Below are 23761 nucleotides of genomic sequence, written 5' to 3' on the forward strand. Positions count from 1 at the left end.
AAAGTTCCATGACACATTAGGGGTGGGATATTTTAACAATTTGAATTATTGTTATTATAACAATATAGGTCACCCTTGTAAAAGAGGTTTTGATATCAGTGGGTTTCTTACCTGGTTAAATCAAGTTTAATATATTTTTTGTAATTTCACATACATACAGAGGCCAACTTTAGTTGCAATACATTAGAAATGTTTCAAAACTTGCTTTAAATAGTTGATGTTCAAGAATCAAACAACACAAATGTGATGAAATATCACATTATACACTTATTTTAAAGATTACACTCCACTACACTTCCCAAAATATTTAATTATTTTTATTTAAAAATATATATATAGTTAATAGATTTCATGTTAGGGCTTTACTTCCGAATGTATTGCAAGAATATTGTGAATTCACAAAAAAGTCCCCTCCATATTCATGTGTTTCAGAATGATGAGAAATAAGGGTGGTTGCCATACCAATGAACAATTTTTAAATCAAATAACTTTTGAATAATAATAATTAAAAAAATCAAAATGTTGCATATAGCAGGAAGCAGAAACCTTTGAATTCATTCAAATTTTCACTTCTGACATTTGGGTGCTTTGGCACAAATGACAAATAGACGGACCTATTCAGAGGTTTTGGCCCGTCTGTGCCAGGATTTAAGGGACGATCCCCTTTGGCCCAGAGACAACAGAAAGAGATCTTATCAATTGTCAAGACCCAAGTCAGTAGTGGCTGGCTTTGGAATTCTTTTGTCTTGCCGCATTCCTAAATATATATTGTACACCAATGGTTTATTAGTTCTGCACAAACTAATAACAAAACCACTCTTGTTTATCACAGTACGTGCCAAAAATTTCTTGAATGGCAACACATTAAAAAAAATAGTTTAACTAAGCCAAGCAGAGTGTTCCCACTTATGGCAACGGGAAAAAGGGACTTGGAGAAGTATTTACTAATGTTGTCATGATTTCCAACACCATTTGGAAAAGGCTCAATACTTGATACAGATTTTGATACCACAATAAAAAGACAATGCAACACCACAGAATATTTTCTTTATCATCATCATGTGTTCTTTCATTCTGAAACTATTCACGTTTTGTCTCATTTATGTGATTGTTTTCCAATTAGTATCAACAGAAGTGTTGATACTGATTTAAATGAGTATCGATTAGTACCTGGTATCAATATTTTGGACACCCTTACTAAAACAATGGCTGGGTCACAAATGTCTATGACTTCATTAAAACAAGATAGAAAAGTATCTCGAGTGACTAATATTCCAGTTCATCGAGCTTTAAAGAGGAGGCTTGGGATGTAGCACTCCAACCAAGGTCAGCCTGGAGCCATGCAAACGGCACAAAGTCTGCTCGAAAATGCCCCAATCGAAAGAACAGCGAGCAGGCAGGCAGACAGGAGGATTTTTCATGTGTAATGGACTCTCCAACAAGAATATTCCTCTGTGGTGTTTTGGGACGGAGGTGTATTGAGAGGCAATGGAGCGGCGTAAGAGAGGAGGCCTGTTTGCCGGTCTCTGTGGTACAAATAGACATGTCCAGGCACAGCTAATGACAGTATGACACAGTGGGAGAAGCCTGGTGATATTAGTGCAATGCAGAAAAGATGGGAAAACACACCGTTACCAAGGCCAGCGACTGACTGATGTTTATATTGGGGCTGTAGTTGACAAAAAGAGACGTGACGTGAAACTGGCAAAAGGTTAAAAAAAAAATCTGAATCTCAATGAGCTGCACTTACAAGACCAAACCTGCACAGGAGTTCATGTTAAAACAAGTGTTTCTGCAGAAAAGTGCTAAGAAACAATGTATTTATATGTAAAAATTTTGATGAAACTGACTATTCACTCACAAGTCTTCAGCCAGCTCACTCCATGCATTCTAATTTCAGCTGTTGTCCCATATGAATCCTTCTGATCTAAATATTAATCATATATTTAAACAACTAAAGGTGAAAGTATGATCAGTTTTATGGTAAAAGTTGGTGTTAAACTGGCAAAATTGTCGAGTTGTCAATCAATTATTTTTATTGGACATTGAGATTTGTAAATACATTTTATCCAAGGTTGAAATATGGTTACAGAAAGTGTGTGGATAAAGAACATTTACAAGTAAAATATTATTGATGAAAAACAGGTTGGTTATTTTGGCCCAGTTTAGGCCAGATGCCCAGTCATGGATTAGACATATACCTGTTACACCCTTCTCTATTGCTTCTGTGAGTCAGTATTCGGCATGTTGCGACACATCATTGGATAATTGGAGATTACTCTGGTCATTCTTTATCCTATTAAAATATAGCCCACAAATGTATATTCTTCCCTAATAGACTTGACTTGAAGTGACCTGCTGATCCAACTAAACTTCCCATCAACCTTCACATGAACATTCATCTTCTAGTTTACCTTTAAATATACAATAAAAATTACATGGTCAAGTTTAAATATGAATCTTTTTTTGAATATGCTTGATTGCAACTGCTCACTTATTCAGACTAAAGTAAGTGCTAAAACCCTCTTAAAAAGCAAATCATTTTTAAAAAAGTACCTGTAATTCCTCCTCTAAAGGCTGCCTGGCTGTAGGGCTAACAGTTTAACAGCCATACATTCAAAATAAAAAAGTCAAGTATGCCTCACAGCCATTACTCGCTCAACATTCAAATAAATGCACTAATTTAGCTGTACAGTGCATGTCAGTCAACGTCACAGCAGCTTATATTTTAGCTAAAAAGCACAAGGCTTACAAGTGAAATCCAACCCCCACGAAGCTTCAAACACATTCAAAATAAAATAACAGAAAAGCTAGGTCTCATAAGGTCTTGGTTGCATGAGAAAATTAACTAAATAATGACAAAGATGGATAATCTCAACTGTTAATTATGCATTAGGCTTTAGGGAGATCGGAGCTAAAAATAGTCAAAGAAAGTCATAGATTGATGAATTACATGGTGAAATGGAGGGTGAGGGGTAAAAAAAAGGTTTTGAGATGGTTCGTTTTCACCCTATTTGAAGCTAGACAGCAATTTACTCTTGTAGTAAACATCCAACTATCACCCAATTGTAACGGCATAAAGACTGCTTTTACCTTCAAGCACAGGATGAAAAGCATACAAAGCAGTAACTATATGCTTTCATAATAGCTGAACGTACTGTGTGCGTTCTTTTATGGGCAAAGCCAAAGCAGCTTTAACATATACAGTGTAAATGACACGCAAGCAATGTGTCAAAATGTAATGCAATAAGAACTTACCAGCAACTCCACTCATGTTACACCTCTACTCCCACGCCAACTTCCATTCTCCAAAGAAAGCAGGGTTACTTCAAAGTTCCATAACAATCAACGCCCAAAGAAAGTCAACACAGCTTTCAACCGTTTAGTTCTGCAGCCCGTTTAAATCCGCATTAAAAGACGAGATCCTTTTTCAGTCCCAGCTCCTCCGAGGCACGGCTCCTATCTGTCACGGGAAGAAGGGGGGAAGCAGTGGCGGATGACTGGCTCTTCCTGCTTGCCTGCCTGGATGTGTGCTCCGACCGGGCGAGCCACTAGGAAAGGAAGTGACATCGCCAGGTGCTCCCCTCCTTCCTTCTAGGCTTCCTTCCACATGTAAACAATGGCCACTTTGCTGTCAGAAAGTCGAGTGGAGCAATTGAGTAAGTAAACGTCAAGAGTTGTTTTAGTCTTGGTTCAACATTTTGGTGAAATTTGTCAAAGAATATTCAAAGTAAGTAATGTGTTGTCAAGAAAGTATTGTTTTAATTCATGTCAGATCAACAAGCAGACCTGCATTTGATTTGTTTTAGGATCATAAGATCAAATTGAGCATTTATTATAACCTGTGCTTTGTTTTGTTTTCCATTTTTTATGTTCGTGCCACACTTCTGAAAACAGTTTTGTTTATAAAAATGTGCCTTATAAATAAAGTGAATTTGGACTCTAAGCATAGTACAGGAACACTACACTTATATAATTGTCCAACTGACTTAAAAGAGACATAGATATTAAAACTATAATAATAGCTCAACATGGACATGAAACAGGATAATTCCCATTTTAAAAGTGTATGAATCATAAAAAGAGTTTGTGGCAACGGTAGCAATGCATTGAAAACATGGACTTAAAAGGTAATCTATACAGAGTTAAGCTATAAAGTGTCTTGTCTTGTCTTTGAACAGAAATTAAAATGTATTATTGATAAGTTATTATGAAGTTACTCCAAGATTGAGCTGTACAAAGAAGTACAGCTCAATCTCTACTAGTTTATCCACAATGTTTAAACAAAGAAGCTTCATCGGTGCGCTGTCATTTTCTGTGCTAATTGCCCATGTAATGCAGAAAACACCTTCACTTGCATTTGTTCTTCCATGTAAAGCTTCGCCCTGTTTGGATGAAGGGGTTTTACAGACTTTTACTTTGCTACAGTGATTGTTTTCAATAGGCAACTGCTTACATGGCAACATTTGTTACTGGAAACTGTGGACTTTTTGTGAGCTTGTCAATTCATTTACACAAGAAAGAACCCTTGGAAAGGCCTCCAGAATTGCCACTGTGCTTTCAACCAAAGTCATGAAATCTCCAAAACGATGTCCTCAGCAATTATAAATACTAAACAGAGTATGAAAATGACATGTTTAAAAAAAAATCTATACTGAAAGGGAAATAATCAACTTTAATGAGCTTTTCTCATCATTAGTTTACTCAAAGATGCATTTTCATTGATTATTTCATGTTTGAGTATTCCAGTATTGTCCTGCAACTGAGGCTCAAGTGCTCCGGAAAGTCCCGTTTTAACCTTCCCCTATCCCCGCCCTCGTCCCTGTACTTAGTTGCAAGTATTTGAAAAAAAATCTGACACACACAGCCACTTTAAAAACAAATAAAAACACGTACAGGACAATCTGCTGCTTGCATAATATGTAGCCTTTAAGTGCGTCATCACAAGACTCATTTGTGTTGGTCTGACAAGCGCTACCAACATTACTTGGAGCCAACTAAAAATAAATACATATTCTTTTTCATTAGCGCTGTAAAATGACCCAATAGCACTGGCAGAGTCATTTACAAGTAGCAACAACCATTTACACTCATCATACAAGCCCTCATTTAGCTCCGGAACCATCACTTAGACATCAGCCCTGGGGCATTGCAGAAACAGACATGGAGCGAGCCAGAGGGACGAGTGCGAGCGGGGGAATGGGCAGAGGATGAATCAAAGAGACAGGCATGGATGGTCTGAGTCAGAGGGCATGTCCTACCACAGCCTCTCCACAAACCCGGCTCAGTATTAGTTCCCTCTCTTCCGCTGCGGCCACAAACAACTACGTCAAATCCATTATTTTTTCCACAAGAAAGTTCGCCATTGTGGGGGTTTTCAATCTCCAGACATGACACACAAATAATAGCTTTTTATTTTTTGCATTTAGTTTTACACGAACAAGTATGCTAAGTGATTATAGTAGCAACAACGGAAAAGAAAAACAAATAATTCATCCAGTGTTTATTAGTTTGAGTAATTGGATGTTCTCAATCTGATGCCGCCTTGTTAGCCATCATATTTCTTTTTATTCTTCTGTTCATTTCAGTTGGATTTATAATATATTTGGATGAAGACTGCAATATTGCCCAAGCATACAATAAGAAAGCATAGGAAAACAATCAATGCAACATGTCTCAAGTCCATAAAAAAGTAGATAATTCAACAATACCTGAAAGCCAAACACATAGAAATGGTGCAATTTTGGATCTAAAAACAACTTTACAATACCAAGCAAGACTTATTCCACCATCCAAATATTCTACCTCACTATATGCCATAATGTGATATAGTATAGTCCAATCATTCGTAGGAGGAGTGTGTACCTGCTCTTTGACCGAGGCCAGGATGTTGTTTGCCGTGGTGTCCTTCTCCATGCTGTGGCCCGTGGATCTGATCTTCAGCAGAGGGCCCTCCGCCGCGACTGGACCCTGCTCAGGAGCGGGCATTCCTCCTGTCACAAACACACACAAAACAACCGATCGTCAGAAACATCACTCAAGGTCAAGCTCAGATGTTCAGGCGCTCGCCGATACGGGTCATGAAAACATAGCACATTCATGATAATACTATTTGGGAAATATTCAACAGAAACCCCAGCCATCTTGGACTACCAAATACCACTACACAATACCATGACATGATTTTTGACACTAAAGGAAAAGACTTGACGCTCGATACCACAGAGAAATTGAAATACATTTTTATTTTAGAAAATTAGCTGTAATTTCAATTTGTAATTGTGGTTAAACAAATATTACCATGTGGCCTTGTACCAGTTCTGATATAGATCAAGGTGGTCCTGTTCTGATTTTGTGCAGCATTGACACCAACAACAACAAAAGATTATAGACAATACTGTAAATTTCAACATAAAATAATAGTACTTCTTTATGTTCCCATGGTCTTGGTCTTAAACTAGTTCAGATAAAGTTGAAGAGCACTCTAAAACTGTTCAGGAAAGGTCCCATTTTGTCCTGGCTGGATGATTTTGTCTGGTAGCAATACTTCTTCAAAAAAGTACCTACCGTAGTGTTGATACAAGTTTAAATATCAGATTTTTGATCCTTTTGACAACTCTATTTGATGTAGGCCTTTTATGATCCGGTTTGGATCTGGTCTCAAGGTCTCAATGCTTAAATTTGTCCCGAGTTTACTCAAATAAGCATACATTTAGCAATAAAATCTACACTTTATTCACAAGTCTACATCTATAAAAACGTCCTTAACAGCAAAACGACAAACATTTTGAAAATAACTCGCAGTGCAAAGATAAATATGGTGAAACATTTTGGTTATTTAGTTCAGGCTCCATTGAGAGCTCCAAGTCTCCAAGTCACTCTGTTAAACACAACCCTAATTTGTTCACACATACCAGCCTCTGTGCGCACACAAACAAACACACATTCACATGAACACTCCTTAGGCAACACCTCACCAAAACAAGCAGTCTAGTGATCCTTTAAAATATTACACAATCAAATATTTAAAAAGATGACGAGCCACATGCCATCGCAAACGCACCCACACGTGCCATATGCCTCAAAGGGAAAAGCGTCTTGCCCTTGACAGTGCAAACCAATGCCATATGGCCCTAAGACAACACACCAGCAAAATCATGATTTAATGCAGTGACACAAACAGCATGAGTTGGATTGCGAACTAAAGCTTTCGGACCGGCTGTAGTGGATTTAACTAGACAAGCGCTGGCAGGTCTTTGCACAGGGGAGACAGCAAATGGTGTGATGGTTGTTAGCCTCGTCTCACTTTCCGGTTTTCGAATGAGAAATAGTCATGGCCTCATTATAACTGTTGACGGAAATGGACCCTGTACCTGGCTGGATGGTGAGTCAGACAGTTAAAAGCCAGGATGACAAATGACATAGAAAGAGCTTTGTGATTACAAGGATTTTTGTTATACAGGGTTTTTTTTGCACAATGTTTACAGCATGCTTCCAATCTACCAGAGTGGAACATTCCTAGTTTCCTAAAATGAATGTCTTGATTGAGCATAACTTTTTCTATTTCTATTTTTTTTTTTAATATTTTCTAGAGTAAAAGAGAAATTCAAATATTGCAAAACAACATTTGAGATATTATCTACATTTTGACTGCCAACCTCTAGCCAACAATAAATTATACTCTCAGAACAGCAAGAAACTTAAGCAATCGTTAGTCATTTAACTGCTCCCAGAACTATTCAATAATAATAACTGAATAATATTAGTGAATGCGTTGTAGATTTTGCTGCAAAAACTTTTTTTGTGGAGGTCAAACAAGTACGAACATAACTGGATTGAAAACCAGCCATCCAAAAATGTTGGTGCTAAAAAAATTTCAATCATTGTTATCAATTTGGAAAAACTGTCACAATGTCAAATGCAACTGTTACGATTAGTGTGAGTAGAAAAATCCCAGTTTTACCAATACATTATAACCACTGTAAAACTGTAAAAACCCTCAATATTCTTAAAATCAAATCAATATTTCTCTGGTATGTGACCAGTTTATTGAAATCAAACTGAATGAATGCTTAAGTAAAGTGACATAAACAGCCAGCTAAAAAGCATTATACATTAAGATGACATATTTGGAGAACTGAACTTTGCTTCTAAAATTCATCTTACAGATTCTTTTGTAAAAATGAATTATTAATTAACCAAATCATTTTGGTATCACTAGCCATTACACATTGCAAAACAATTCCCATAATGCTACATTTACACATTATTCCCATTCGCAAGTGAATAAAAGCTTTGCAGATTTCTGGAAAGAGTTAAACGTTCATATGCTTCACCATAAATGCTATGTGGTGAGAGGAACCATTAGCTTGCTGGTCGGATTGTTTACAAGGAGAGTTTTTTGGCAGGGGATGAGACCAGGGATTGGGGGGGGATGGTTCAGGAGGAGCGTAAAAAGTACCACATGGGAGGTCCCTCAGAAATGTGACCCTGAAGTATTCCTGGAGACACCAAGACGAGGCGCGCGTTTCAAGGTGTCAATCTCGCCTCCTGAACATATCCCGTTCCCCGAATTCCTTTACAGCTCATTCATTGCAAAATCGCATTCCAAATGGCCACTTCTTTTGTAAACTTTCAATTGTTTGATTCCAAGAAATTCCTACAGCAGGAAAATGGGAGAGAGCTGTTTTGGTTTGGCAGAACTCCTCCTCCTTACTTACCTCGGTTCAAACAAAAAGTTCAAATTTGAAAAAGCTGCAAATTCGGTCAGAGCAAACCCAATAACAAAGGAGAGAGGTGGAGAACAAAAGGCAAAACAGCACTGATAAAGAGTTATAGTCGACAGAAATTAGGTTTAAAGCATCTCTCTTATCATGTTTGGCCTCTCTATGACCTCGCTATTTCATTGCTAATACGCTGCAGCTTGCCATTATGAGACAACTTATTCACCTCTGACACACATTCAAGGCTATCCCCGAAGTGACTTTGCAAACCAGTTTTTTCAGGGCAGCTTAAACTTGCATTTAGTAAAAGTGTGTGCTAAGCAAATATGGAAAAGGTTCTAAATTGTGTGCCCTTTAGACCTCGCATAAATTGGTCTGCGAGCGGTTTGAATGTCAGCTATGCATTTAATTTATGCAGGACTAAGGAACTTTAGAGCTCCCCCTGCAGCTCTCTGATGAAAATACACCGTCAGAGAACAGACCCAAAAGTGCTTATTCTTTCAATTAAATAAGACAATCTCCTCACATGCAAAAATAATTAACATTGCCAAATTGAAAAAGAGATTCCCAGCAGTCGGATGGATGTTGGCAAATGTGGAAAGGCTGGTTTTCTCCCCAGGAGGGAGATGATTGACACAACAAAACACCCCCAAAACACATCACATCACAGAGTCTAACAAAGATGTTTAACAAAGGTAAAATGTTTGTTCTCCTTTAAATTTGGAAAATAACTATTCAAGTCTGATGTGCTCCACAATGAGTTTTTTTTTTTTGCTTTTGTATTTTTTTGCTTTTAGAATCCTCCCCGTGTTTATTTTGTGTTTTGTTAAAATAATAAAAAATTGAATAAAGCACAGTGGAAGTACAAATCTTTGTTTAGCACAGTCTGTGTCCATTCAAGTTCCATTTCACAATTCTTGAATGCTAAAAGTAAGGTGAGCAGTGACCCGTGAGTATTCCAACCTTTCACCAATAAAAATAGAGCACAGCAGTTTTATTTCAAGTCAGCAATTAACAGGGCTTTGGTTAAAAGGTCTTAGATGCAACAAATGATCACAGCACTACCGCCGGCTGAGTGTTAAATCGTCATTGTATCAAAATTATATTTCCATCTACCCTTTATTTATGCATGCATCTTGTATTACTTTGGATACTAAATCTTTCTTATTAAAAACGTATCACTAATGATGCATTCAAGATTAATTTGAGTCATTCACGCCTTTAATAACAGCTACCCACATAAAAGAAAAGTATATTTTAGGTACATTATAGCGTCTCAATTGTCCATTAGTGTAACATTCTGATAAACAACTTTTCTCCATAAACTTTGATTTGAATCTCACCTCTGACATTCCCCATTGGCGCAGGTCCAGAATAACTTTAAGGCAAGGCAAGTTTATTTGTAGAGCACAATTCGTACACAAGGCAATTCAACGTGCTTTTAGCCTTAGCAGCTTCGAGACAGCATTGAAGACTACAACTCGGCTGCCAGCCTAGTCTAGTTAGAACCACAACTGACTGGTTCTTCTGCATTCCCTCTTTGCATTCCCTCCAAAAGTTGCAGACCACTTCACTTCACACTGCACAGGTGAGGTTTCATGCCATGTCAAGCTGAGAGAATACGAGGCAGCAGGAGCAGGTAGGGGCCAATCTGAGCGGCTTCGAAAGCTGTCATTAGGTTAATACCTGAGGAAAACTGAACTGAAGTTCCCACACGCTCGAAGTATGACCTCTTTTCAGTTCAAGTGCAAAGACTAATTATTGTCGCTACTGTTACTGCCCTTGACTAAGCACAAGACAAATAGTGTTTACACAGGATGGTTATGCTCAAGCGGTTTGCTTAACTAAATGCACATTTAACAAAATGCATTTAACTCAAGAAAATTTTTATACTGACCAAAAAGACCTTGAAAAGTGTCAATAGCAATTAAGGGGTCATTTTGTTATGGCTTGTGTCAAGATATCAGAAAACATATCATATCAGATATCAGAAACACGTGACATACACAATATTCCCATTTGAAAGCCAGAAAGCGAATACGTTGAAAGCAAGCATCATGCCTTTACTCAATAACCCATAGCCAAAATGTTTCCTGTTTAGGACTGGAAGGTAGAGCCCACAGTCATTAAAATATGAATGTGTTGTAAAAAGTGTCATCGGGTATCTGATATGGGTGTCATCAGTGATAACAGTGATCAGTCTGTCTGTCAGGGCTGCACACGGCCTTGCACCTGACGATAGGATACATGACCTGATACAGGGTGTACAATACAATACGTATGTCGATATTCAGAGTTTGATACAGTATGCACACTGATACATGGCTATCCTTTAAAACCAGCGGTAAAAGTTTACTAAACAGATTTTTTGATTTTGTAGAACAACAAAATGCATTGGAATTCCATGTTCACCATGTCCTTAATATCAGAATTCAATTATCCTATGAACTCAGCTTGTCCTATAAATCAGCAATTTATCATGAATGTATGTGGTCTGAAAGTATCACATATCATCAGTCAATTTAGAACACAGGATCAATAGTTTGAGTACAGCCATAGGGTCCGATATAGAAAATTGCCAATATTTGGCACCAATATTTTCTGCACTTTTCCAGTCTGTGTGCTCATGTTACACTCCTCCACGTGAGATAAACTTGTTTTCTCCCCTTAGACTTCCGTAAATACTTGGACTAAATTAATTTCATGCCAAACTTTGCCTGTACATGCACAGAGCACATACCGGAAATAATCAGAGACTGCACCGCCAACAGTAAACACACTCGCACCCCGCCTTGATTCTGCACCACGTGGTGTGTGCCACTGACCTGAGGTTGGGTCTGCTCTCTTTTTACACTTTCTATCCAAATGAAATGCACTTTATGGCACTGGGGAGTAAAAGGAAACAGAGTGTTAGGCCATTCATGGAGCGCACAGCCGGCTGAGTGTTAAATCTGACTGAATAAGCCCGTTTTGAAGGAAATGTCACCAGGCTATGGACAGATTTACTGTTCCACTTTCAAACACTGGCTTTTCCACAGCCATTTTGCTCATGTATGAATCCAGCAGTTGTGCGATCCACTGAAAGCCACCTGTGTTCTGTCACCTTACCCTGGGGAGCGCTGCACTGGCAAATCTAATATGAGTGGCAGACTGTTGATGCGCACGAGAACAGGGTTAGAGGAAAATTAAGTTAAAGAGGGGAAAGTTGACTTTCTCTGCTCGGTCAGGAAATGGATTCTCTCACAGGACACAGTTGGATTTTTATTTGAAATTCAATCATTTCCCAATGTTTTATAGATGGACAATGACTGGTTTTGTAGCACTTTTCTGTCATACTTTTCTGGTGACATCAACTGTTGTGCCCTTCAGCAAAACACTGCTTATGAATGAATGGGTGAATGGTTGCTTGATGTAATGTTCTGAGTGTCCATGAAAGGAGAGTATTACTAATGGCTAAAATTATTAATAAGTTAACTTTGTAGTGTGTACACAATCTTATCAATCTTCCCACTGATACAGCCTCTTAGAAATCATGTTATTTCAGGACAGTCCACAAATGCCAATAATTATCATTTGACAGTATCCAGAAAGAGATATTCATTTCAAGCTTTTAGCCATGTGTGTATTCCTTGCACTGGAAAATGTCAAAACTTTGCAGCGAACCGTGTAAGCTAACAAAGTTAAAAGTCCACAAACCGCTCACTCCAGTTCATGAAGCAAATGTATTCCTTCATCCTTTAGAAATGAACTGCTGTCACACGAACCCCGCAGTCAAAAAGCCATTATGTCAGTCAGCAGAATAGAGATTTGTCTTCATGAAGCTAAGCAACGCTGGGTCACCAACTTGAACAACGACGAAATGGGACCGGAAAATAATTACACATTAGTGCAAATTTCAATTTCCATAGACTGCTGTCCATACACTGGGTTTATGAGGCTGGCTGAGCTCAAAGGCCAGAAAAATTGGAAGCTACGTGAAATCCAGACTTCAATTATCCATCTGCACACAGACAGCAAAGATGAAGAATAAGCTATAAGATCTATTTTAAATATTAAACACTTTGTGTCAATTTAACGCTGTATATAAATATTATCTGGAGTATTTGGGCAGTGTCTGGAGTAAAAACACATTATTTGATAATGTACTAATAAATTGATCATTTAAGTATAACAATTGTAGCCGTTTGAAGGCCCCCGCTTCTCCTCAACTTCAGTGAGGTGTGACCCGACTTTGGATCCTTATGAGTGATTTTGAAGTCGCTGTGCTCCGCATGTTTGTGGTGTAAGCGTGACATCTGTCATATCATCGATAGCCATAAAATATTACCTCCACAGCAACAGCGAACGTTTACTTCGGACGCGCTGCTCCAGAGTGACAAACACACGAGCTACGAACACAGGAAAGGGCAAAAGTATTTGACTCTGCAAATTATAGCACAAATCATCGCTGTTAAATAAAAACAAGAAAAAGGCTAAAGTAGATCCTCATGTACAATGTTTACGCTGCGAAGATTAGCTTCATTAGGCTAAACACGACACTACTTCTTGTCTTTTGTCAACTTTCTGTGCAAAATACTTTTCTGATCCACTGATATACAAAATTAAAATAGCAGTTTTAACTTGCATCTAAACAAGAAGTGCAATGCTCTGATCGTTTTGAACACTTTCTCATCTCAAAGTGAGTTGATTTACTCAGGACAAGAAACAGCTTATGCTAGGGGCTAGCTTTGTTAGCTCACAACTTTTGGCTCTGTAGACTTTGCTCTCGGAGGATCATAAGATATAAAATCTCACGCGATTCTCCCGAAGTCTGTACTCTGCACTTTTTGTATGCCATTAATAAATTGTTTAAGACTGAAAAAACCTTTCTGGGCTTTACCAAAATGTCCCCATTGTGTGGACAAATAAAGGCCATCTTATCTTACATAAGAATAAATAAGCAAGGGGGAGCATAATAATTAGTGTACATTTTGCTCCCACTTTACTGTGGTAAACAGACCACAACCAAATGTGACCAACCACTGAACACAGCATCTGAACAAACCTTTGTGAGAGAAACAAACACTGCTGTATGGCATGTGGCAACACACGGGCCTCAGGGAAGCAGATTCCAGAAATGTTAATACTCGAGTAAAAGACAGATACACATACAAGCCCATCTACATCTGTAAAGACTCAACTTTTGTGCTCGAAATACACATAATCCACCAGGGAACTTCTTAAAAGAGGGAAAAGATTGAGTCTCGAGTTTCCCTCCACCAGGACGTGCTGCTGTGCGTCTCAGATGAAAACTCATGACCAGTCAGAGGTGTAATTTGTCCTGCGTGGTCCTACGAGACAGAAACCTGACCTTGAATGTTTTATATGAATTACTAGTCTTATTCTTTGCATATGATAATCAGCAATGATATATTTGTATAGCAGTATCGATACCCATTTTTTGTTTTGAGTCAGTATCAAAATATCAGTACTTTAATACCAATACTCCCATCCCTAGATTCTACCAAAACTATAATGTGATTTCTAAGCTGCTGCAAATCAATTGACCATGTTTGATAATACTCTTGACCTCCAGCAGGACTTCTCGCATGCCTCTAAACCAGACAACTCACTGACTACGAAGAACTGCTGAGTGAGATCATCTGGTTTACTTTTAATGGAACCCCACATGCTGCCAGTCCACCAGTCCAGCATGTGGTCGGCTTACCCTCATCCGGACGTGCAATCATCACCCAAGTATCATGTGCAACTTTTCAATAGTCTATTTGAGCCAACTAAGATAGCGCAAACATGGAGCTCTTACACTTTCCAAATGTGAATGTATCATCAGAACACGCAGTTACAGTGTATTGACGTTTAATTATGTACAATTAGAAACTGGGGTAAAAAAAACTGAATGTACCATGGAAATGAAAAAAATACAATACAGCGTCATTATTCCTTTTGAGATTCAAGTCAAATATTTTCAATACTCAAACAAAACAGCACAAATAATTCTAATTTGTGTTGTTTCAAATGGTTCTATGGAAGTGTAAAAGAGTGTGTAGAAGCCTGCACTACGGCCACACAGGGAGGAGAAGTGATACATTCCAAGTACATGACCTTGGTCCATTGGGACAAGTGTGAATAATTTGCATTCTTGATTAATCTCAGTGTTTACAATCTATTAAGCCATAAACTTGGATGTGGTATGTGTGGGCACGTTGGCATGCACGGGGTAGATTAGTTCAAATCCCAAGGGTCTGCATTAATTGAATAGTAATGTAGTCAATGTCAGTATGTTATGTTCACTCTCCTTTGGTTTTACTGGAGGGAAATGCAGTAGTGGAAGCAGTTTTTTTTGTACTTGACTAAAAAATACTTTCTAAATAGTAGCACATTCATGGTGACGTGTTTTATTTATTATTTTATTTTGCACATGTATCTATGCTTTTACTTCTTCCACCACTGGAGATTTGTGGTCTGTGATTTATGTGCAGCAAAATTTGGGATTGTGGTTTCTTATAACTTCAAATGTAAACTTTTGGGGTCAACATTGTCAAAACATGAGCGTTCTTCTTAAATTTTTGTACTTTTGGTTTCAATGGAACACTTTAGTCACTCAGTTTAAAGCAAAATGCAGCTAATCCGATTGCAAAAGATCTTTACCATACAGATTATAAAATGCTGGCATGCTTTCCAAGAACACATGGACAAAAGCTAAATAAAACGTGCTAAATTCTTTATGTAACAAAGACAATCCAATGTAGTGTGGAAGTGTTGTTGACAAATTCTTTGCGAGTCTCCCACGTGGTGAAACGACCAGAAGCAAAAACACAAAAGTTATTTTTAAAATCCGTTTGACTTTTCTCCACTCTGAACAGCTGAAAATGTTTTCCTCAAATTGACACACCCATCCACAACGGAATGTCTGTTTTCGAAAGCAATAAGCGGTGACACATGCCAACATTTAATAACTCTATCAATCATTAGACAGAGAATCCGCTTTCGGACAATGAGGGCTATTTAAAGCGGGACATACCTGTTCTTTGTTGACTCTGGGATTTAAACACGTGAGCAGAATCTAGACTCGCAGACAGGAGCAGTGTGTGACACCCTGCCCTTCATTTTCTGAACTAACAGGATTCACAATGCCTGATTCACGGGGAGCTAGATAACACATTGAACTACAGTGTTGCAATATCCTGCAGTCTGTCTGAGCAGGGGCAGGGCAAGGACTGAAGTTAAGCCTGGAAAGTGAGTCCACACGACTCGATGTGCACGCTCCCCACACACTTACTCCATCTTACTGGGAATGTTTACTCGAGGAGGATGACTGCAGACCAAATATTCAGTGTTTGCAGTGAGCGCACAAGGCTAAGCTATCCACGAACAACTATGTAAACACTCACCTGCCACATTGTTCCTGGATGATGATACTAGACATGACGCTGTAATAAAGGCTACATCAGCTGTTTTCAATTTGTGTCTTCTGGTATGTGTTGTGACAGAAAGGGGACAGGAATTATTCTGATTGGATGTAAATCCTTTAAATGGAATCAGTTTGCGCTAGTAAGACGTGCCTTATCCGGTCACACAATGTTAGTAGAACATATTTAATGCCCGATTGCGTTTCTGCAAACAATTATAGCCCGCGCAGACTGTGGATGCAACGCAAGCTGAGAGGGAATTATATCATGTTGTCTGTGCCTCAGAGGTCAAATTGAAAAGAATGCAAAATAGGTGTAAAATTTGTGTTTGGATAAACTGATGACCTAATAGGCAAAGAGGGAGAACGTATAAGCCCTTTTCAGTTTAAGGGAAATAATTAAAATATTAAAACTATTAAGTGTAATCTGAGGTGAGCAAAGTTTTATTTAGTTCTAAATGCTGAAAACCAAACTTGATTGTGCAGCTCCGTTTCAGTTTGGCCTGAGCGGAGCAGGTAGTGAACAGACCGAGCACTTTCAGATGGACCTTCCCCATCTCAGAAGCAGAGCGCAAGGTTTTTTGTATGCTGTTCCCCCTCACTTCCTTCTCATGCTTTTCTCTCGCTTTTCTTATTTATTTGGTCACATGGTTAAAATATTAACATTTATATTACGGCAAATGTGAAGAACTAGTTCATTTTCGTTGTTAGCCACCGTGCTCATCATCCCCCCGGTGCAAAGGGCTTGAGAGATCCTGAGTAACAGCCTGGATCAAAGCCTATGCCCCCCATACATTTTCAATCCTTTTGGTAAAATTCCTTCCATTACATGTCAGTGTCAGTCAAATGTGTTTGGATTTGATATCATGCAGGGCTTGGAGGCGAAAGGCGACAGAAATTCCATGGGCTCATCCCAATGGGGAGAAAAATGTTGAAACGGCAAATTAGCATAACAAATGTCCAGCTCCTGGCAGCGCTGCGCGTTCACAATGTCAGGTGTCTGAGGTGAGTCAGCGAGCCCACTCAGCAACTCCACATTAAGACTGATTAGTTTTCTGGGACAGTTCATCTCCTGCCGCAATCAATCACGGAGCTGAATTGGAATTAGAGGCCCGAGCTGAAGGACTTTTCTTCATAAAGTGACATAGTGTGGGTTTATTGTTGCGTTTTGGTGAGATGGAATGGATTTGACTTTTACTGTAATACATGCGCCTGGGTCAGTGATATAAAAACTGCAGCACCACAAGTATCTGCATAATAATCTTCAATCTACTGTAAAGTATGGCTGAGGAAGGACGAATGGGGACTAGCCTGACAATAAACAGTACACACGGCACTGAAAAGTATTGCAATGCTATAGGATGCAAACAAAAATCTAATTATACTGACACAAAGCAGGTTGCTGCCAAAGAGAAGCTGTCCGACTATAGGTTTAAAAGTATTTCAGATTCACTTCTTTATCAAATAGAACAGAGTACACAAGCATGAGTCATATATAAGATTTGATAGTATTGATTCATAGGATGCATATGTTTTTGTGACATATGACGTTTTGTGAAATATAAATAAATAAATCTTAATGCTGCACGATACAAAAGGTATATGTAAGATCAATATTAAAGAATGACCGCACACTGATTTACAGATATATCTTTAAAAACCTTCATAGTACATGCTGTCATGCAATATTCATTTTCAGGTCATTATTGCGTCTGATTATTTGGTCATAATTGTGCATGTATTAATATTTGCAATCGAAGCTATACAAAAAGATGCAATACCTGTTTTTGTATTGAGCACTCACAAAAAGTGGATTTTCATTAACACGTTTTTATTGTTGAAAATAGCTGCGTGACATTTTTTTAATTAACCCTATATGTATAAGCAGGAGATTTTTTTGTATGTTAGGACAGACCTATGTTCTGAGCACAATAATGGATTATTCAAACATGCATGAATCAAAATACAATTATGAGTAATGATGAAAGGAAAACCATTATACCATGGTTCAAAGCTCATAAAAGTCCATTTGACATAAAACATAAAAAATCCACGAACTAAAAAGGAATTTCCCAAAAGCCTGTGTTGTCCTTTTGTAATATGATTTGTTATTATAAATTGATGAACGTCTTATTATTAATACTATTACAACTATTTTGAAGCGAGTTGTCAAATCCAAAACTGTAATAAAATATGAAACTGATAGCAAAACAAAATGAAATTCCACGGAGCATTGACACTAGATCTATTGTAAACACCGCGATCACAACAGGGGCAAGAAAGCCTAGTTCCTGTGAAATGTAATGAAACCTGTTCAAATGAGATGAATAAACAGAGGGCTGGCTTTGGATTTCCTGCTGGCTGATTACACTGGCTCTGATGCAGCTAACATATTGCAAAACTGAGGCGTGATGATTAACATTATGAAGTGCTAATCAGAACAGATGTGTCTATTTCTTAACCACTACTAATTGAACTAACGCAAATGCTTAATAGACATTATGGCTACTGTTCTTTTACAATACTGGCACTAAAATTACGAAAGTGGGGGGAAAAAATTATTTCTCATAACAGCCTCTACTGTTTGGTACACTGATTATCATGCAATTATCTTGAAGCTTGAACATGGCAGCCAAGCTTTACCTCCAAACGTCATTTTTCAAGTGTTGTCAGCCAAGCAAAAGCAAAACATCTGTTACCAAAGTTAGATCAAATTTCCTGTTAGCTTAAATAATAAAATAGCATGAGAAGTCCTGATATTCTGAGAGCGAAGGTAAAAAGTGATATTACTGAAGCGTAAAATCAATTCATGTACCTCAACCATCAAGGCAGAGAACGCAATACACATTGAAGCAGAAGTGTGAAAAAATACCAAATTAAAGTAACGTCGGCCAAGGAAAGGAAAATGTCCGCCAGCCTCAAAATATAATGAAATATTACAGGTGAGTGAAGCTGAAATAGATACCCACGGCGCTGTATTTTTTCGGTTATTCCAGGCTTTTACTCACACAAAGCGCCTAATATCTCCTTGTGCATTTTCACAGGGGAGGCCATAGGGTTTCAGCAAGACGGCATTGCTAATCTATCAAAGTGGGATTTAATTGAAAAAATAAATCACACTCCAAGAGTTTAGCTAAATAAATTCCGTCTTTAGTCGTACTCTAATGATTCATGGAGGCGGTGGAAGGCTTTGCGGCTCAGGCCGGGATCCATTTCAGCATGTACGACACAAAAGTGCAGCTGGCTGTGAGGCCGGTAATGTTCTTGGGTGGATCTTGCCAGCACCTGGGAGTGAACGTATACAGAAATAAGAGGGCCTGGAATTGTTCAAAGTTACTGATGCGTGGAGAGGCGGAGAGCACTTGAGGTGGTGCAAAAAGGAGTTTTCCTCAGATGAAAATGAGTGCTTTCAGGCTGGATGGGTCTGTAAGCGGCGGCTTTAGAACAGATTGGCTCATAAACGTTTGTAAGAATTGGCAATCCTAGATTCACTTTTCAGTTCTTATTTATTGTGAATCTTTTAAAAGCCCAAAACAACTTCTTGGGCAGAAATAGTTTTTGTTTAAGACCTTGGGACAGTTAATGATTAGTTAATGAGTCATTTGTGGACTGCAGAGGATGGAATTCCCTATAGGGCCATGTTCCCACGCATTTTCAAATACAGAAGTGAAATAAAACAAGCCCACCTAGAATTATCATAACACCCATTTCAACACAATTAAGAATGAATATGTATGTTTTCATTATTCAGTAAATCTTTGAAGCTAAATTCAGACTTTTGACTCAATGAAGGCTTTTGATGCGCACAATCTGTGGTGTGTAGCTCAGGCTCAGATTACACATGAAGCTTTGTGAAATGACTTGAAGAGAAGCAGTTTCTTTCAGGATCAATGTCTGCTGCATGTCTGCCTGGAGGCTACAGGTTTCATGCCATCACTGCCTGATAGATATTTTTAAAAAAGGAGTGCGCGCTGATGAGGCAAACCACAGACATACAACTAATGCAGGAGACCTATACAAAAGCCATTTAAATGTCATCTACTCAAACTGTATTTGTTCATTTTCAGTGTCAACAACTCTTTTTTTCTCTGAGTTCATTTCACTTTGTAACGGTCTTTCAAATGCCCTGACATTTAAGAAGTGAATGCAGTGCTCTTTTCCAGGCTTTCGGAAAACCAGATGGAGACAATCCTGCTGAAAGTTTCAGTTTTCACAGTTCGCCTGAGAACCGCCACGTATGACCACCAGAATGTAACCTGACATCGACGAGACGCCTTCACCTCCGGACTAACAAGCCGTGAATAGATGTTCACACACCATTTTGGAAGGACACATGACACCACAAACCAGCCTTGTAATTCAAAACCAAGAAAGAAAACACAGGGATTAAGGTAGCTTATCATCTATTCACGTGTTAATTTCCTGTTTGCATGGTGATATTTTAAAGGCTTTTTGCTAGATTTTCATCAATCTGAAACTCATGGCTGATAGTGAAATGGCGTTTTCAGCACAGTTGTTGAAATAAAATGACCAACTTCACAATACATAGCCCATTAAAGGTGCACTGTGTAACTTTTCTGGTGGCTGGATGCATGTTTTTTTTTTCTTTTTGCAGAGAATGTCCCACATGTGGCATTAAACATATCTTAAAACAGGTAAGATACGTTTTTTCAACAATAAAACCACATGTAATTGAATGAATGCAAGGTAGATAGGTTTAATGTCATACTGTGGAACCAAACAATACAATGTTAAAAGAAAAGAAACGTTTCATACTGTATTAAAAAAACAAAAAGCCCGCTGGGAGCTTAAGAATTTGAAGCATTTAACCTTGGACGGTCAAATCTGCATGAGAAGAGAAAATGTGTGTTCTAGAAAAATGGAGTGCCCGTTTCTCTCCCGTTTTGCTCTCGACTCGACACACATGACAGCGGGATTTCCTCTTCTAGTCTCTTTAGCATTAGTGAGAAACACCGTTGACGGAGGTGTTAATGTGTGAAGCTCTGTGAAATATTCAACAAGGTATTACGTCCGCCGCAGAGGTAAATCTCCCGCTTCTGAAATCCGTTTGAGCAAGCGGCTTGATCCTTGACAGTTTTAGTTGTAGTATAGTCGTAGTAGTAGTGGAAAAGCTTAGCCCCAGCTGTTCCCACTGCCAGCAGCTCGAACTCTCGTGCTTAAACTCTTCACGCAGGCCCTTCGGAGAACTATTTTACAGGGAAAAAAAATCTATTGTGACGCTAATCTCTCGGAGCGCTGACATGCTTTGTGTGCTTTATCATCCTTAGCTGTCCGGGTTCCAACAAAAGCATGGACTCTTTCAGGAATCCATTGACAATCACCCAGCCGCCTTACATGCCAGGGCTTATCCACACAAGTAATTCAAAATTCATCACACACCCAGAAAAGCTATTTAATATTACGTTGTTTTTGTTAATTCACCGTAGTTCTCACCGTTGGACTCAACCAAACATAATTGATACTTTGCCGAGAGTACAAAACATAATACTTTGTCCAAAAAGCCCCAAAAACATTTCAAAACAAATGATGACTACCACCCAGAGTGTGGTGCACTTGTAAAGGCACTTGACTGATTGAATAGTGCACAAGGGCTGCTGACCTTCTCTTGACTTGTTGTGGGAACAGCTTGATATTTCTGCAATTACATACATGCATGCACAAAGCACAGAAGCAAGAAAAATGGCCATGCCGTTTGGTTTCCAAGTGCAACTGGAACACATTCTGTACAGAAAAAAGTGAGAAGCCACGTTTGATCAGAGCAGAAAAAAGCTAATCTGACACGTACGAGAGGGGTGAGGGTTTAAGCCTTGATGCTGGGCCAAAACTAGAGGATGAAAAAATACAAGAGGCAAAGTCCTGCCAAAATACGCTAAACAGTTTTACGGTTGTCACTTTGTGTTAAAAACAAGTTACTGTGAAGAGTGGGTCAAACTGACATGTCAGCGAGAACAAGTCCTCAGTTTTCATTTAACTATGCATGAGAAACTAGCAGCGGCGGAGGAAGTACAGGGACAGATCAGCAGTGCAGATACAGGGTGACAAAAACACTCAAGTAAAAGTAGCACATAAAAAACCTACTAAAGTTTTTTGAAGTATGGTTTAAACATATAATTTAAAAAAGATAAAAAGTTCAAGTATTTTCACGTAAAAAGTTCAAGTATTTCACACCGATTTTTGAAAAATGTTAGAACATTAAATTGAGTGATTTGATAAAGAATTGTGCAGATTTTGTGTAAACGGAAGCATTTCCAATCAATTTATTTTCTAGTGAATTTTATGTGTATAATTTTGTTTGGCCAAAGCTGGAGCTTGAACTCAAAACCTTTAAGCATAAAGTCATCATAAACACTTGAAAAAATAACCCCTCAAACCATAACAAAGGTTGTGGAGTAGAAAGTACAGCTACGTGCTCTAAAATGTTCTGTAGTAAAAGTATCCACTGTAAAAAAATCCTCAAGTAAGAACATATATTTGAAATGCAGTACTATTATTTTTGTGCTTTGTTACTTTCCACCAATGGAAACTATAGAAAAACATAAAGGTTGTAAATATAAAAAAAGGCAAACAACTATCAAAACGGTGATTTATTGTGCGCCAAATTTGGTTCAAAAATCAAACTTGCCCTATTTCTCACGTTCTGCTGATTCTCCACGCACTAAAGTCAATAGAGAACCGCCTACACTGGATTTCTTTCATGGCATACTTCCAAGAGGCCCCTGCCCGGATGTGTCAACACAGCAAAGGTACGCACATCCCCATAACACACCTATGACCTGAAAACCAGAACAATTCAGGAAAAAACGTACTGCAATTCTGTGCTGCAGAGGCAAGGGTCAGAACAGAGCATGACCAACGAAAGTGACAATGAACGCCACCTGCAAAAAAAAAGTACCAAATTCGTCAAGCAAAAGCGCAAGCGTAACAGGCATTTCATTTTCTCCCAGCCACTCATTGTCAGCGTCGTTATGGCATCCGTCTGGAGGGCTAATGGAAATCACAAGCACCGTTACAGAGTTTATTCTTCCTTATTGGACCGAGAATAAGAGTGAAAATAAATACGTTTGTCTGACTTTGCTGAAAATGTGAGGATCTAGTTCTTTAATCACTTGCAGTTCATAAACAATCTTTTTTAAGTAAACACTACAAGAAAATGTCACCTTGGAAATGGCCAAAGCTAAATGATATTGGGTCAAGTTTTAAGATGAGTTAAACATGACTTTGAAGGATTAGCTGCGTGGGGAGAAAAAAAAATGCAACTCCCTTCAGAAATGCAGCTTAGAAGACAAGATAAAGGCTATTTTGGCTCGAAAATATGGGACAAGGCAATAATATCTCTAAGGACATAAGCTACTGTGCGTGATGGCCTAGTATTTGAGACAACTCGACAAGGATAAAACGCATGACAAGCAAAGGCAAATGTGGCAGGACACTCTCTGAGCCTGGGACACTAATGGATCTCATCTTTTAGACGCTTGGTCACAAATGGCACAACTTTACGCACGCGTCCTTTGCAGAAACAACCACGCATAAGGCACATTGTACACGTTAAATATGCCGTTGTAGTTTGCATACGTGAGGGAAAAGGTGAGCTTATCTTACGTAGTGTGGA

General features: G+C 38.6%; 1 protein-coding gene across 5 annotated transcripts in view; it reads right to left on the bottom strand.

Annotated features, from left to right (window-relative positions):
* pkp4 (plakophilin 4) overlaps positions 1 to 23761 on the bottom strand; it is a 114172-nt gene that overhangs the window by 89751 nt on the left and 660 nt on the right. For 4 of the 5 annotated variants that reach the window (XM_072444342.1, XM_072444345.1, XM_072444343.1 and 1 more), the window contains exon 2: positions 5866 to 5993. In XM_072444342.1, coding sequence (XP_072300443.1) covers positions 5866 to 5988 — 123 coding nt within the window. In that variant the 5' untranslated portion in view covers positions 5989 to 5993. Of the gene's footprint in view, positions 1 to 3258; positions 3398 to 5865; positions 5994 to 23761 lie in introns of those variants that run through there. The other variant, XM_072444346.1, reaches the window with a different exon arrangement.

Source organism: Eucyclogobius newberryi, unplaced genomic scaffold (assembly GCF_026437365.1).
Source record: "Eucyclogobius newberryi isolate DKJ021-1_F unplaced genomic scaffold, fEucNew1.0.hap1 SCAF_14, whole genome shotgun sequence".
Taxonomy (NCBI): domain Eukaryota; kingdom Metazoa; phylum Chordata; class Actinopteri; order Gobiiformes; family Gobiidae; genus Eucyclogobius; species Eucyclogobius newberryi.